Below are 13,795 nucleotides of genomic sequence, written 5' to 3'. Positions count from 1 at the left end.
AAATAGCATGCCCTTTTGTTTGGTAATATTCCAGTTAGTAGCTCCAAAAGATGAGGAGACTTTCTTTCTTAAAAAATATTTTATTATTTTTATTTTATTGTGTAAATGTTTTGCCTGCATGTATGTAAGTGCACCTGTGTCATGCAATGCCTGTGAAGGTCAGAAGAGGATAACGGATCTTTTGGAACTGGAGGTAAGAATGGTTGATAGCCACCATGTGGGTGCTGGGAATCAAACCCACGTCCTCTTCAAGAGCAACCACTGCTCTTAATTGCTGAGTCATCTCTCCTTTAGCCCCAAGAAGACTTCTTTAGCATTCACCTATAATACCATTAGCACAACTAAAATATTAAAATCTTTTCTTTATATTATCAAAAGGGCTAGTCAGTCAGTATTCATATTTCCTTGGTGATTTTTGAATTAATATATGAATATGATTTATAAACTGTATTTTACCTGTACTTTCCCCCTCTATTTATTTCTCTTTGCTGTTGTTCTTTATTCTTATTTCAGATGCTATTAATTTTTGTTCACCCCAGGAAGGCAGTCCGTGCAGCTGTTAAACACAGTGAGAAGGGTGTCCTCCTGACCACCCATGACCTGGCTGAGGCTGAGGCTCTGTGTGACCGCCTGGCCATCGTGGTGTCCGGAAGGCTGAGGTGGGTATCACTTCAGAGCCTTCACTCGGTGCTCAGAGTGGATAACCTGTGGAAAGAGGAAGCCAGTGTGGGCAGCCGGAGCCCTGCCTTTTGGTTCCCTCCCTTCCCTTCCCACAGACCCTGAGATATAATGATAGCATACAAAATTAAGGCTGATATTTTTTCAAGATGTTCTTCTTGTCTGTAGGTGCATTGGTTCCATTCAGCACCTGAAAAGGAAGTTTGGCAAGGGTTACATTCTGGAAGTCAACGTGAAGGAGCCTTCTCAAGTGCCACTAGTCCACTCAGAGATTCTGAAGCTATTCCCACAGGCTGCACGGCAGGAAAGGTAAAGAGCCTTTAATTATGGAGGTTTGCTTCACACACTATGGTTTCCTCTAGTTCTCTAACACTGTGATGATTTAACTTCACAGTAATAGTTAGGCCTTCAAAAACTGGTGTGCTGAGTCTTCCAGATTATAGGAGGCTTGGAAGCCTCCCACACACACACAGAAAGTGGAAATCAAGATAAAAGTCTTGCTTTAATAGGATTTCATGCTTCAAAATGGACACTAGAAAGGAGTGTGTGCATGTATGTTCTTGTGTGTGCATGCACATGTGTATTTCATACATGTATGTGTGTGTGTTATTGGGAGAAGGATAAAGAAGTGAAACAAGAGCTGGATTTAAAATTTCTTAGAGCAGTATGAGCACTCAGAGAAATGAGACATAAAATCTTCTGCCTTCATTTTAGCACCGTGTAAATATAATGATTATTTAAACCGTGGTTCAGGGCATGCAACTTGGTCTTTCTCTCAGACCTTTGGTATCACAAGTTAAAGGAATGGTATTGTTTCTGTTTTTATTTTACTTATTTTATGTGTATGAGTGTTTTACCTGTATGCATGTATTAAGTACACCTGTGTCATGCAATGCCCACAGAGACCAGAAGAGGGCATCGGGTCAGGTCCCATGGAACTGGAATTACAGACGGTTATTAGCCCTTGTGTGGGTGCTGGGAACAAACCTGGATCCTCTGCAAGAACAGCCAGTGCTCTAAACCATTGAGCCATCTCTCCAACTGCATAAAGAAATAGTTTTGATTAATGTGGGAAGATCATGAATGATAAGAAAAGAATGGGCTGATCTGAAGATAGCCAGCCCTGGAGATCTGGTCATCTCACAGCCACCTAGGAGCACTACACAGTTATTTGAGAGTGAGCTAAGAAACGGGCTTGCTGCTGCATGTCAGAAGTACCATGGGAAGCAGCCTGTCCTGGATCAGTTATGTTCCTTCCAGGCTCTAGGCCTCTTAAGTCTTTCCTCAACTCTTTTCTTTAAAAAAAAAAAAATAAAAGATTTGTTATTTTTATTGCATGCGTATGAGTATATTGCCTGCATGCATATAAGCACACCCATGTCATACAGTGCCTTTGAGAATCAAATTCCCCTGGAACTATGGTTACAGATGGTTGCTAGCCACTATGTGGGTGCTGGGGATCAAACGCAGGCCCTCTGTAAGAGCAGCCAGTGTTCTCAATCACCGATCCATCTCTCCAGCCCCTCTTCCCTCAACTCTTGTCCCCACTTCCCAACTTCATGTGTCTCTTCTCAAGTTAGGTTACTAACTTTCACTTGAGGCTATTTTCCAACCTAACTTGAAGGAATCTAAGGCATAGTTTAGAGTATCTATTTTTAGCAAGTAAATGGTTTGAATGAATAAAGGTGTCATTACTAGAAATGTCTACAGCATCCGCTCACCTTGAATCATTTCTAGAGCTTTCCACAGGTAATTAATTGAGCTGAATATTGCTTTGTAGCCATTTTAATTTTAACATATATTTAACATATATTTTTGACATATATAAAAACTATATATTGTTGACAATACAAAGACTTGTTGGGCTGTTCACCTTCTCCCTTTGAAGTACAGAGCTGAATATAGCATTTCTCTATTCGCAGATACTTCTCCTTGTTGACCTACAAGCTACCCATAGCAGATGTCTATCCTCTCTCTCAGGCCTTTCACAAACTAGAAGCAGGTAAGAATGAACACATTTAAGTAGAACTTTTAAAGGACCAATCCATACTTGGCGAATAATTTAACTGAAAGATTACTGTGTAACGAATTTTGAAAGTGGGCCCAGCAGGGTGTTGATTTTAAGAATTCTAATGGGAGTAAATCCCACCCTCACCTCCAGTGTGTGGACAGACGCTGCAGAGAACACACACAGCGATGTGCAGCTGTCCTTCCTGAAAATCTGTATTAATCTCAAAAATACCCCTTGTGTGGCCTGTTTGGTCTACATCCATTCACAGCAAGCATCCTGAGCATCCACAACAGGCATCCTGAGCATCCACAGCAGGCATCCTGAGCATTACTGCACTCCTCCTCTTTCCTCGTGTCCCACCTCCTTCCTGCTTTCTTCCCTCACCTGTGCTTGATTTATATCACACAATAAAATAAAAGCAGCAGAGACACCATTTACCTGTCAACCTCCTCGTCTCTGTGCTGACGTATCTGACCTAGCTGTCACTGAGCAATAGCCAAGGCCATTCCCTGATTGTACATAGATCCTGTCACTACTTCAGATGGTCCATCTCAGTCTTCTACCATCATTTCTTGTGTATGTTCTGCTAGATCATCCCCAACAGCAGACTATCATTGTATAGTTTTTCAGGGCTGCACAGTAGTGAAAAACTCAAACTCTAAAGCCGGTCCTCCTGGGTTCCTATCACAGAGCTGCTGCTCGCCCAGCTGCGAGACACTGGGCAAAATGACGCAGTCCTGAGTATTTAGATGGCTTATCTCTTCAGGGTGGGGCAGTATCAGTGTCCTCTCTACAAGATTATTAGGAGTTAAGGGACTTAATTGGTTAAGTGCCAAGGACAAGTGCTTGACTCATTGAGATAATATCAATCTCTGCCATGCTATTTCTACTCTAAATAGCTGACTTCCTGGCTTTCCCTAATGCTGCGGGTCATACACGATCCAGCCTCAGGACTCGACACTTGCCAATCCTTTTTCTGAAATCTTTTTCCTAAATGCCCAGGCTGCTTTCTTATTTTTTCAAGATTCTTCTACATCATCATGCTGCTATAGGTTTCTCTAACAGTCCTATAATAAAGAATGCAGGGAGTCTTTAGTTCCTCAAGAAACACACATGGCTTCTCAACACACACACATATGAAACAACGGAAGACAGCTTATCAAAATAATATGAGAAAATCCTAATATTAAGATGAATTTAATATGTATTCATATTATCTCTCTGTTACTGCCGACCTTTCTTTGAGAAATTTACACAAATATTTTCAACACTTGAGGCTTAATATATAGAAATTCCATATGGCTCTTTCTGTATGAACTCTACAACATTCATTATTATTCTGTTCTGCTGTGCATTTATGCATTCAATTTATCTTTTTCCACATTAATAATCTGTATTTTAGTGTATACAGCATTGAAAAATTTCTTGGCAATAAGCTGTAAGCTTCTATCCTGGTCTTTTATTTTTATTTTTCTTTCAGTGAAGCGTATCTTCAGCCTGGAAGAGTACAGCCTTTCTCAGTGCACACTGGAAAAGGTGCGTCTGCTTGTTGAACTTTGTCTCACCCTTAAAAATTTCATGTGAAGGCAACATGTGTTTTCCCTGTTCACCTGGAAGGCAACTGACAGCTTGATAATTGCTCTTCTGTCTTTGTTTCTGACTCAGGTGTTCTTAGAACTTTCCAAGGAGCAAGAGCTGGACAATGATGAAGAAGTTGATACCACCATGAGATGGAAACTCCTCCCTCATTCAGATGAACCTTAAAGCCTCAGACCTAATAGCTCCGTTGATGTGCCACAAACTTATGCTTTATATAATAAACAGAATGAATAATTTTAAGGATAGTTTAATATCAATATAATATGTACTTTATGTATTTAGTCAACAATTAAATAAAACTTTAAAATTATTGTACTCAGATTTAGAGGTGATAAGGCAATATAATACACTAGTAAAATTGCCCAGAACTGGACACTGGGTGTTGTGGAAACAAAACTAGAAACTTGGAATTTTTTTTTTTTAATTTAAATTTTTTTTTTAAAGATAGGGCCTCCCCGTAACCCTGATGTCCTGAAACGTGCTCGACCAGGCCGTCTTCAGTTTCATAGAGACCTACTTGCTTATGCCTACTGAGTGCTGGGGTTAAAGGTGCATGCCACCACATCTGGCAAAATATTAACTTTTAGCAATTATCAGAACATTCTCTTGCTGAACTAGGTAAGAGGTGTGTTCAGTAGCCATCGGCTGCTTCATAGCGGTTTATAAACATGAAATTTACAGATTTTCTTTTATATTAAGTATGATGCCAGATTCTTTTCCTAAATCCTTTCAAGAAATTATTTTGACAACAACAGGAGTTGCAAGGGCCCTCAGACTCACAAGTGACTGAGCACAGAGAGGGAAAGTAGCTCAGATCTACCTTTTGAAAATAAAATAAAGGGAGTCACAGTGCTATTCCGTCACTTTAAAAATGGAAATGCTGATAGCCAGTATTTCTTTCCTCTTTTCATTGGTAGATTTCTATGCATTCGCTACTAACTTAAGGCCATTTCTCCCTCTATTTTTGTCTCTTTTTTCTGTATCAGCTTTACATATTTTTATTTTTTTCCTTAAAATAGCTATTTAATCCTGAAAAATCACTGGAAAACTGTTTTTAAAACAAAGTAATGTTCCTCCCAATTTTTGATGTTATGTTATACAATTCAAATTTTTTTCTGTTTACTAATGAATATTTGTACAATAGAGAAAAATGGAAATTAAATAAAATGGAATAAAAGCATCACTACAGTTCCTTCATTCAAAAATTCAACTGCTTCCTTCCTTCCTTAGGGCAGTTTTACACAGTTATAACCTTATACTGTTCATTAAACCTAAATTAATATTTATACTTATTGATATAACATGGAAATTGCTTTAATTTGCTTTTAAATTCATGGTAAGATTGCTGCATATTTCTTTGCATTTAAATTTGGGTTAATTATTCATATTCTTTGTTCCTTTCTTTTATTATTCACTTACAGGATTTATGTATAAGTAGTTTATCTGTATATTTTACATTAGAACATCCCAATCTGGAACTCCGATATATTCAAGATCCCACACTCTTTGATCCCAACATGCCATTGGCTACAAATGGAAAATTTCCCACCTAGCATGGACATGGCCCCAGTCAAAGTGAGGTTCATTAAAAACATTGTGTTAAACTTCCTTTGGACCATGTGTGTAAGGTGCATTTGAAGCACACACATGCATGCACACACATGCATGCACACACGCATATGCACATACACACATACATGTGCGCAAGCACACCTTCATGCTAAATGCTATCACAATGTAGCTGTTTTGAAGCTAAGAAGTTGCATTCTCATCATAATTTTGTCTACAGGATGATGACTGGGTGTAAAGAAAGATTCAAACAAAGCCGAAGAAGGACTAAAGCCAGCACAAGGCTCATCCTGTTTCCAGTTCCAGTGTAGACAGGCATCATACTGGTTTTATATTCTATTTCCCTAATGTTTTTCTTGTAGATGAGGCTGACCACCATACTGACTCACTTCTTTGGTAAATGGCTTCCAGTTGGGTTTGACCCATTTAGTGGGAGAACCCCCAAAGACAGGAGGGTGAAGAGAGGTCAGAAGTACGCCTCCCTCTCACCAGTACGTCAGTAAGAGATCACCAGAAATAGATGAACTCCAAGTCTACAATTTTGGCCTTCCTCCATCACACCCAGGTGCTCCTGGGCCCTTTAGACTGCTGACACTCTCGCTCTGGTCCACACTTGGCCTCCAGCAAATCATCAAAATCACCACTTAATACTTCATTTCTTTTTCCCGCTTCATGACGTTAATGGCTTCTCCAGGAATGCTGATCTTCGCTGTGATCCCCTGGCCTGACTTCATTTCTGTGGACTTTAGGGTTAGGTTTTCCCTGATGGCTCCAAGAAACAGCATCAGTTTTCAGTTTTCTTAGAGTTTTTCTTGTAAAGAAAGAAATGCTGACTTCCAAACTGCTTACTCAAAAGAGGTGAAGAAATTAAATTTTAAATCTTATGGCTTTTGAGTTAATTAAAATTTAAAATTCAGTCCCCATGTGGGGCTATTATCTTGTATTTTGGATAGTGCTGTTACAAAACTGATCAATCTTGGTTCTCATCATGAATTAAAAGATTTCTAGGGAACATAACCATGATCCTGCTTCTCTCCTCCAGATAATAATTTTTGGGAGGTCTTTTGGAGACAGGGTCTCTGTGTAGCCCCAGCTGGCCTGGAGTTCACTATATAGACCAGGCTGACTTCGATCTCACAGAGATCCACCTGCTGCTTCTTCCGGCATACTGGGATTAGTGGCATGTGTCATCACACTCGGCAAGATCATAATTTTTCTGTTTTACTTATCTGCTGTGCTTACCACTCTCTCACAAAATGAGCCATTAGCACCATTATTTTGTGTCTCGATACTTATTTAGCTTGCAAACATATTTATAAATTTTGAGCATGCAACTATTTACTTCTGAGTTAAATTTCCTCTTGAAGGATAGTTGTTAGTAATTTCTTCGGAGATATTCATAAAAAAGATAGACCTCAGTTTATTTCAGTAAAGTTACATCGATTTTTATATCATGAATTATATTCCATTTGGCTTGTTAATCAGCATTTGTGCTTACCTCTCATTACTTATCAATTTCACCAGCCACAGCTTTCCTCAATTCACTAATGATTCCAATCAACAAGAAAATTACTTTTTGAATGATTTTGTTTTACAATTCCATGCATGCGTATAAGGTACTTTGATCTCATTCACCCCGTTATCTTCTCGTCTCCCCACCTCCCCACCGAGCACTGTCTTCTTTTTGGATAGTCCCCATTCTGTTTTCACGTGGTTTTTGAGCATGTGACCAGAGTTTAACTAGGGTTGTTTGCATTAGCAAAGGTGTATGTTACTTACCCGAGCATAAGCAACTAACTAGTGGCCACTCAGAAGAAAGTTCTCCCTTCCCCAGCAGCCGCTAACTGCTAACAGCTCCTCAGGCACGGACGAGGGCCTTTGTGGCCCCTCCTCCATCCAGACATTTTAATATATGCTTTTATGAGGTATCATTCATTGAAAGATTTCATTTTCATGTTAAGTAACACCACCTACATCCCAGGACTTCAGCAAGACGTGATCATTCCTAACCTGCGAGAGTCAGTAATCTTCCATGCTCTTGGGGCCTATTTCTGGAAGTAACACTGCTCTGTTGTCTAACGCACCTTTTGCTGTCCTTAAAATTTGCTCTCGGGGCTGGAGAGATGGCTCAGCGGTTAAGAACACTGACTGTTCTTGCAGAAGACCCGGGTTCGAATCCCAGCACGTACATGGCAGCTAACAACTGTCTGTAACTCCAGTCCCAGGGGATCTGACAGCCTCTTCTGACCTCCTCAGGCATTGCACGACACGGGTGCACTTACCTATATGCAGGCAATACAAGCATATAGATAAAATAAAAAGAATAAATAACATTTTTAAAAAATGTGTTCTCTAGTTCACCAGAAGGTCTCAATGGAAATCTTCACTTCATATTTAATATGAACATTCACCGTTCACCAGACCTTCCTTAGTTTCTCATGATAGAGATAAAGCTCTTTCTCCTTTTTAAGGTGATGCTCATCCTGTTACTGCCACCATCCTGTCTTTACCCATGCCCCCAGTTCAAAAAGCAACAGACTGTGCCTTTTAGCATTCCTCTCTTCACTGATCCTTCTTTCTAAATTTCGTCTTTAAAAAAGCCAAAACAAAGCTAAGCAAGTTGTCACACCTATGATCCCAACACTCAGCAGGCTGAGACAGGAGGATTGCCGTGATTTTAAGACAAGCTTGGACTATGTAGTAAGGCCATGTAGTTTTTCTTAAAGCGAAGAACTTTCCCTTGACCCAAGTGGCACATTTTTAGCTACCACACAAACTGTATTTCATAACCATCCTCCTAGAGAACAAGGTCTTTTTCTTTTGCGTCCCCATTTCATATTCATTACTATACATTTAAACTCAAAATGTACATATTGAGCAACTTCCACATTCCAGGCTGTGTGAGGACTACAACACAGATTCTTCATCATCTAGATGAGTGCGGCTAGTTTAAAATGAAATGGGTACACACGGTGATAGTGGTGAGTATGCATGTCATAGGAGCACCTGGCCGTGGTAGGCAACCTTCACAGATTAGGATAAGGAGGGGTTCTCGGGGGAGGAAGAGATCAGAGCTGAAATCTTAAGGAAGATAGATGTTGTCACTGGGGAAGGTCAATGGAGAGTTGGGGTTAAGTCTAGGAGAGAAAAGAAAGGTGAATGAGAATACAGTCCATTCACATCTCAGTACGGCTGAAGTTGGTTAATGAAACAAGGCAAGGTAAGGGTGAACAGAGACACACGACCAGATGGTAGAAAGTCTGGCGTGTCTTCAGTACAAGCAGGGCACCATCAGGGTAGCTTGTTCAGTGTCCTCTGATACCATGAGAGCTGGTCTTCAGGGAGGAGGCTTCCAGGTCAGTTCCAGGATTGGTTCAAGTTCTGTGTCCAAAATATGGCCTGTCTTCAATAATAGGGTCTTACCTCAAAGTTCTGGGAGGCAATCATGGGCTACGGCAATAGTCTGTGTTATTCTGGGAGTCTCTTGGATTACTTTGGTGAACAACTCAAAGGGTACTCTTCTGCCTGGCACTGTATTTTTTGTTATATAGCCTTTAGCTATACACACATGTCAGATCGCTCTCCGACAGGTACAGCACAGGGAGAGAGGCCAGGACCAGCCTGTGTTCCTCTCTTAGGGGCTGAGCAGGATTGTGAGTGTCGGCGACTCAAAAACCACACCAAGTCGGGAGTCTTGTCGAGGCAGGAACTCACTTTTTTGCGTCAGGCATTACCTTATATAGTTTAAACAAAAAGGGGTGTGGAAAAGGGAAGGGCAAAGGTGTATGTCATCTGGGGCAATGGCTGTGAGCCACTGGGAATTGGCCACACCAGCTGTGATTGGGGAGAGGCAGTCCGAGGTCGGGCCCTGCTGAGTCACCTCCACTAGGAAGTAACCGGCCAGAGACAGGTCGGCAAACTTCAGTCAGGCTCAGGAAGTTACAATAGGCCTCATCATAAATTATGCCACAATTATGAGGGTCCCGGAGACCAACACACACACACACACACACACACACACACACACACACACGCACACACACACATACACACATATTTATTATATGTGTACTTTTCTGTATATTTTTCAGTAGGACATTGAACTAATCTATTTCCCTATGCTTTTTTACACCATCTAAGCACTCTTTATCTCTCTTCTCACTGCCCCCCCCATTTATAACCCTCCCTACTCCATCCCCAGTTAAAACACTCCCCCTTTCCCCATTTTACCTTCTCGGTAACACCTGGCTCCTACCATGCCCCTCTCTCAGGTTCCTTCTTACCCTTTATCCCTATGACTCCTATCCATTTTCCTGGCTCCAGCAGTTGCATCAAGATATATACTCACACATTAGGATTTGGAGCTAAGATCCATGAATGAGAAAGAACATAGGTCACTTGTTTTTCTGAGTCTGTTACTTCACTTAGTATAACAGTTTCTAGCTCCATCCATTTACCTGAACATTTCACGATTTCGTTTTTCTTTACTGCTGAGAACTCTGTTGCATAAATGTATCACACTTTCATTATCCACTTCTCAGTTTGGGTTGTTTCTATCTCTTAGTTAATATGCAAAGAGCAACAACAATAGGATGAGTCCTTTGCTTATATGCCAAGGAGTGGTATAATAACTACACTCTGTGGTAGATTCATTTTTAGTTTTTCAAGAGTTCTCCAGTTTTACAGTCCCACCAGTTTGCACCAGTTTGCAGTCCCACCAATAGTGAACGAGGGTTGGAAACACTTCTAAGCCAGGCCTGGTGGCTCATGCCTTTAATCGCGGCTGGACTTCTGTGACACTGAGGCCAGCCTGGTCTACATAATGAGTTCTAGGCCAGCTGAGGTTACAGGACAATTATGTCTCAAAGCAGCAACAACAGCAACAGCAGCAAACAACAGCAAAATACTGCTGTGATGTTGCATACCCTTGTGGTTAAAGAAAAAATCTTAAATTTTCCTCCTAAGAAAAATAAAATACCTCAAATTAATGAGCAACAAAATTATATAAGTGCTCATATAAGCCAGATTAGATAGGAGATGAAGAAATCACAAATTATTTTTTAATGTTTTGTTTATTAACTTTATTTTATGTGTATGAATGTATTACTTGCATGTATGTAAGTGTACCCATGTCATGCACTGCCTGCCAAGGTCAGAAGAAGGCGTTGGATCCCCTTGAACTGGACTTAAGAATGGTTGTTAGCTGCCCTGTACGTGCTAGAAACTGAACCAGGGTTCTCCGCAAGAGCAGCCACTGCTCTTAAATGCTGAGCAATCTGTCCAGCCCCTACTTATTTTTAAAGTGAATATGATACTTTCATTTGGGGCCAAAAGTTAAAACAAACAAACAAAAAAATCCCAACAACGAATAGAACAGTATCATTTTACATGCCTTTCCTTCAGATCCCATGGGTTTAAATTCTACAGTGATTCTTATTTGGATCCATCATGCATGCGGCAGATCTCACAGGTGTGGAGAGTAAGGCTTCCAGGCTTCACCCACACCATACAGTAAACCGGGGGTAAGGGGGCAGCTTCTAGCTCAAATATGTTAAATATGTTTATTCTGTAAGGAGCAGAGAGGGTGAAGAAAGAGTTGGAAATAAATGTATAGGCTGAGTTTTTACACCACCAGAGTAAAATCAGTTCAAATATGTTTATCAACATGGTCATCATCAGTAGATCAAAATAAATTCCAGAATTTTCTAGCCAAGAAAACCTACAAAAAGCAACAAGGAAACATGATTATTGTAGAAATGGAAAAGTACCAAAAAGTTTAAGGAGATACTTAGATTAAAATGAGTGGAGGAAATGAATGAATTTAAAAAAGCAAACTACGTGAAAGACAAAATAAAATTGTATTATTTAGGAAGGAACTTTTACATGCAGATAACAGTGCTTGGTCAAAATATACCTAGGAAATGCAAGTGGATGTGGAGGGCAGGAATTTGTGATACAAAGAATATTCCAAGACAAAAATAAATATAACAGCATCAGGTATAATTCATTTACTGTATTTTTAAGAAAAGACAAATTTAAGGAGGTTGTCTGACAAAACCCACACACAAGCAATTCAGCTGGATCTTAGAATGGAGGGTATTTATTATTATCTATTTCTAGGAAATAAGAAATCTTCTAAATTATAGTCTCTGCACACAAAATATTAGCAGCGTCATTAACTGTGATAATGTGTGCTCTACAGAAGGCAGCAGACGTACAGAAACAATTAGAAATCTTTTGTTGTTTTCGTGGATTAATGAGTCCAGTCTGTATCTACAGACTTTGCTTGCTGAGCAATTTCTGGATCTCATATAATCAGCAAAAGAGCAAATATTCTTGAATGAACAGCAAATATTCTTGAATGAACAGCAGCATTGATACTGATCGGGTGATGCCTTGTTTTCCATTCACAGAAGATGGTAAACATAGTGTGATAGCAATTGCCTGCTATAAATGCTTAACAGTACTCAGAACCCGGAAATACTGAAAACCAGTGGTTGCCAATGTTAGCTAGCAAATAACCCCATGAGATTAACTTGCTGAGCCTAGAAAATCTGTAGTCTATTGGAAGACCCACTTTTCCACTCTCACCAGGCAATCATCTGGTCATAGGACCCCCCTAGGAAGGCAGGTCCACCTTTTGTCCTGGTAGGTAGATGGGCAGAATACCTAGTGCGTTAATGGGATAGCGAACTTTTCCAGCCTGGAATCCCTCCTCATGCAGTCCTCCCTGGCCTGCCACAGACCTGTAGGTCTCCGTAAATCTGCCTGCTCCTCTGAATTTTTCAGAAAATCGTAATCTCTCCTTTTCTTCTTCATATTCCTTTTCTAAACATTTTTTCTTGAACGCTTTGGACTTTTCTAGCATCGTGTATTTATTTACTTTTTCTCTAAGGCTTCCTTCTCCCCACCATGTGGTGCCAGTCCTCCACGTGTCTGACCTCCACGCAGGCCCTAAACGTGCATGGCTTCATGGCCCCTCTATTCTCCTCTTGAAGGCAGTTGCCGAGATTACTAGCTCTCCTGCCCTGAGGATTTTTCTTTAAAATTCTAATAAAATTGTCGTAAAGCTTCTGTTTGGGTCTATTCTTAAATTCTTTTAAAAATGAGACCAAGAACCCTCTAGGGGCCCCTCTTTCTCCCCATATCACCTTCAGGTAAAATTTCCTGGAATCTGATGCTGTAGGACTGTGTGTGTGTGTGTGTGTGTGTGTGTGTGTGTGTGTGTGTGTGTGTGTGTGTGTGTTCAGACGGAGGCCAGAACATATCCTTCAGTATCATCTTTAGACACATTGTTCCCCTCCTTTGAGACAAGGTCTCCTACTGAATAGAGCTCATCACTCAGACCAGACTGGCTGGCACGTGAGCCCCAGGAATCCTGTGCTCCCTTCTCCCTAGTACTGGAAATGCAAGCAAACACCGACATTCCTCACATTTTTACGGGGCTTCTGGGAATAAAACTCAGATCTTCTTGCTTGGAAGGAAAGCGTTTACTAACCCAGCTGTCTCCCCAGCCTGGGAGTAAAAATATTTTTGTACAACACCACTCTAAACATTCTATTACTTTTTAACCCAAGAACGATGTTGCTATTAGCTTACATGCAATTTTCCTGAGATGTAGGTGAAAATTCAGCTTACCTTGTTACTGAGGAAATAGGAAATGGCTTCTAGATTCCACTTTTAAGAATCCATGCAAGGTTTTAAGATACGACCTGATCTAATTTGTATGTTTATTCTTATCATTTAGAAAATTCCTTTCTGTTTTGCTCTGCTCTGAGCTGGCTTTTTACTATTTTTTATTTAAAATACTGTGTTGAGAGTTAACTCTCCTATTTATTAGGGTCTAATCTGAAAACAGATTTTTTTTTTTTTTTAAAGCCCAGCTTCTCCTTGGTTTGATACTTCCTAACGTCCAGACACATCCAGCCAACCATCTGC

At 40.4% G+C, this 13,795-nt stretch overlaps 1 protein-coding gene across 3 annotated transcripts in view; it reads left to right on the top strand.

The window, feature by feature from the left end:
* Positions 1-5,468, top strand: part of Abca6 (ATP binding cassette subfamily A member 6) — a 63,688-nt gene extending 58,220 nt beyond the window's left edge. For all 3 annotated transcript variants that reach the window (XM_029568414.1, XM_008843220.3, XM_029568413.1), the window contains 5 exons: positions 540-659; positions 847-987; positions 2,601-2,680; positions 4,170-4,225; positions 4,355-5,468. In XM_029568414.1, coding sequence (XP_029424274.1) covers positions 540-659; positions 847-987; positions 2,601-2,680; positions 4,170-4,225; positions 4,355-4,453 — 496 coding nt within the window. In that variant the 3' untranslated portion in view covers positions 4,454-5,468. The remainder of the gene's footprint in view (positions 1-539; positions 660-846; positions 988-2,600; positions 2,681-4,169; positions 4,226-4,354) is intronic.
* The last annotated feature ends 8,327 nt before the right edge of the window (positions 5,469-13,795 follow it).

This window comes from Nannospalax galili, unplaced genomic scaffold, assembly GCF_000622305.1.
Source record: "Nannospalax galili isolate Female #2095 unplaced genomic scaffold, S.galili_v1.0 scaffold781, whole genome shotgun sequence".
Lineage (NCBI taxonomy): Eukaryota > Metazoa > Chordata > Mammalia > Rodentia > Spalacidae > Nannospalax > Nannospalax galili.
This window is presented reverse-complemented; position numbering and strand designations above follow the sequence as displayed.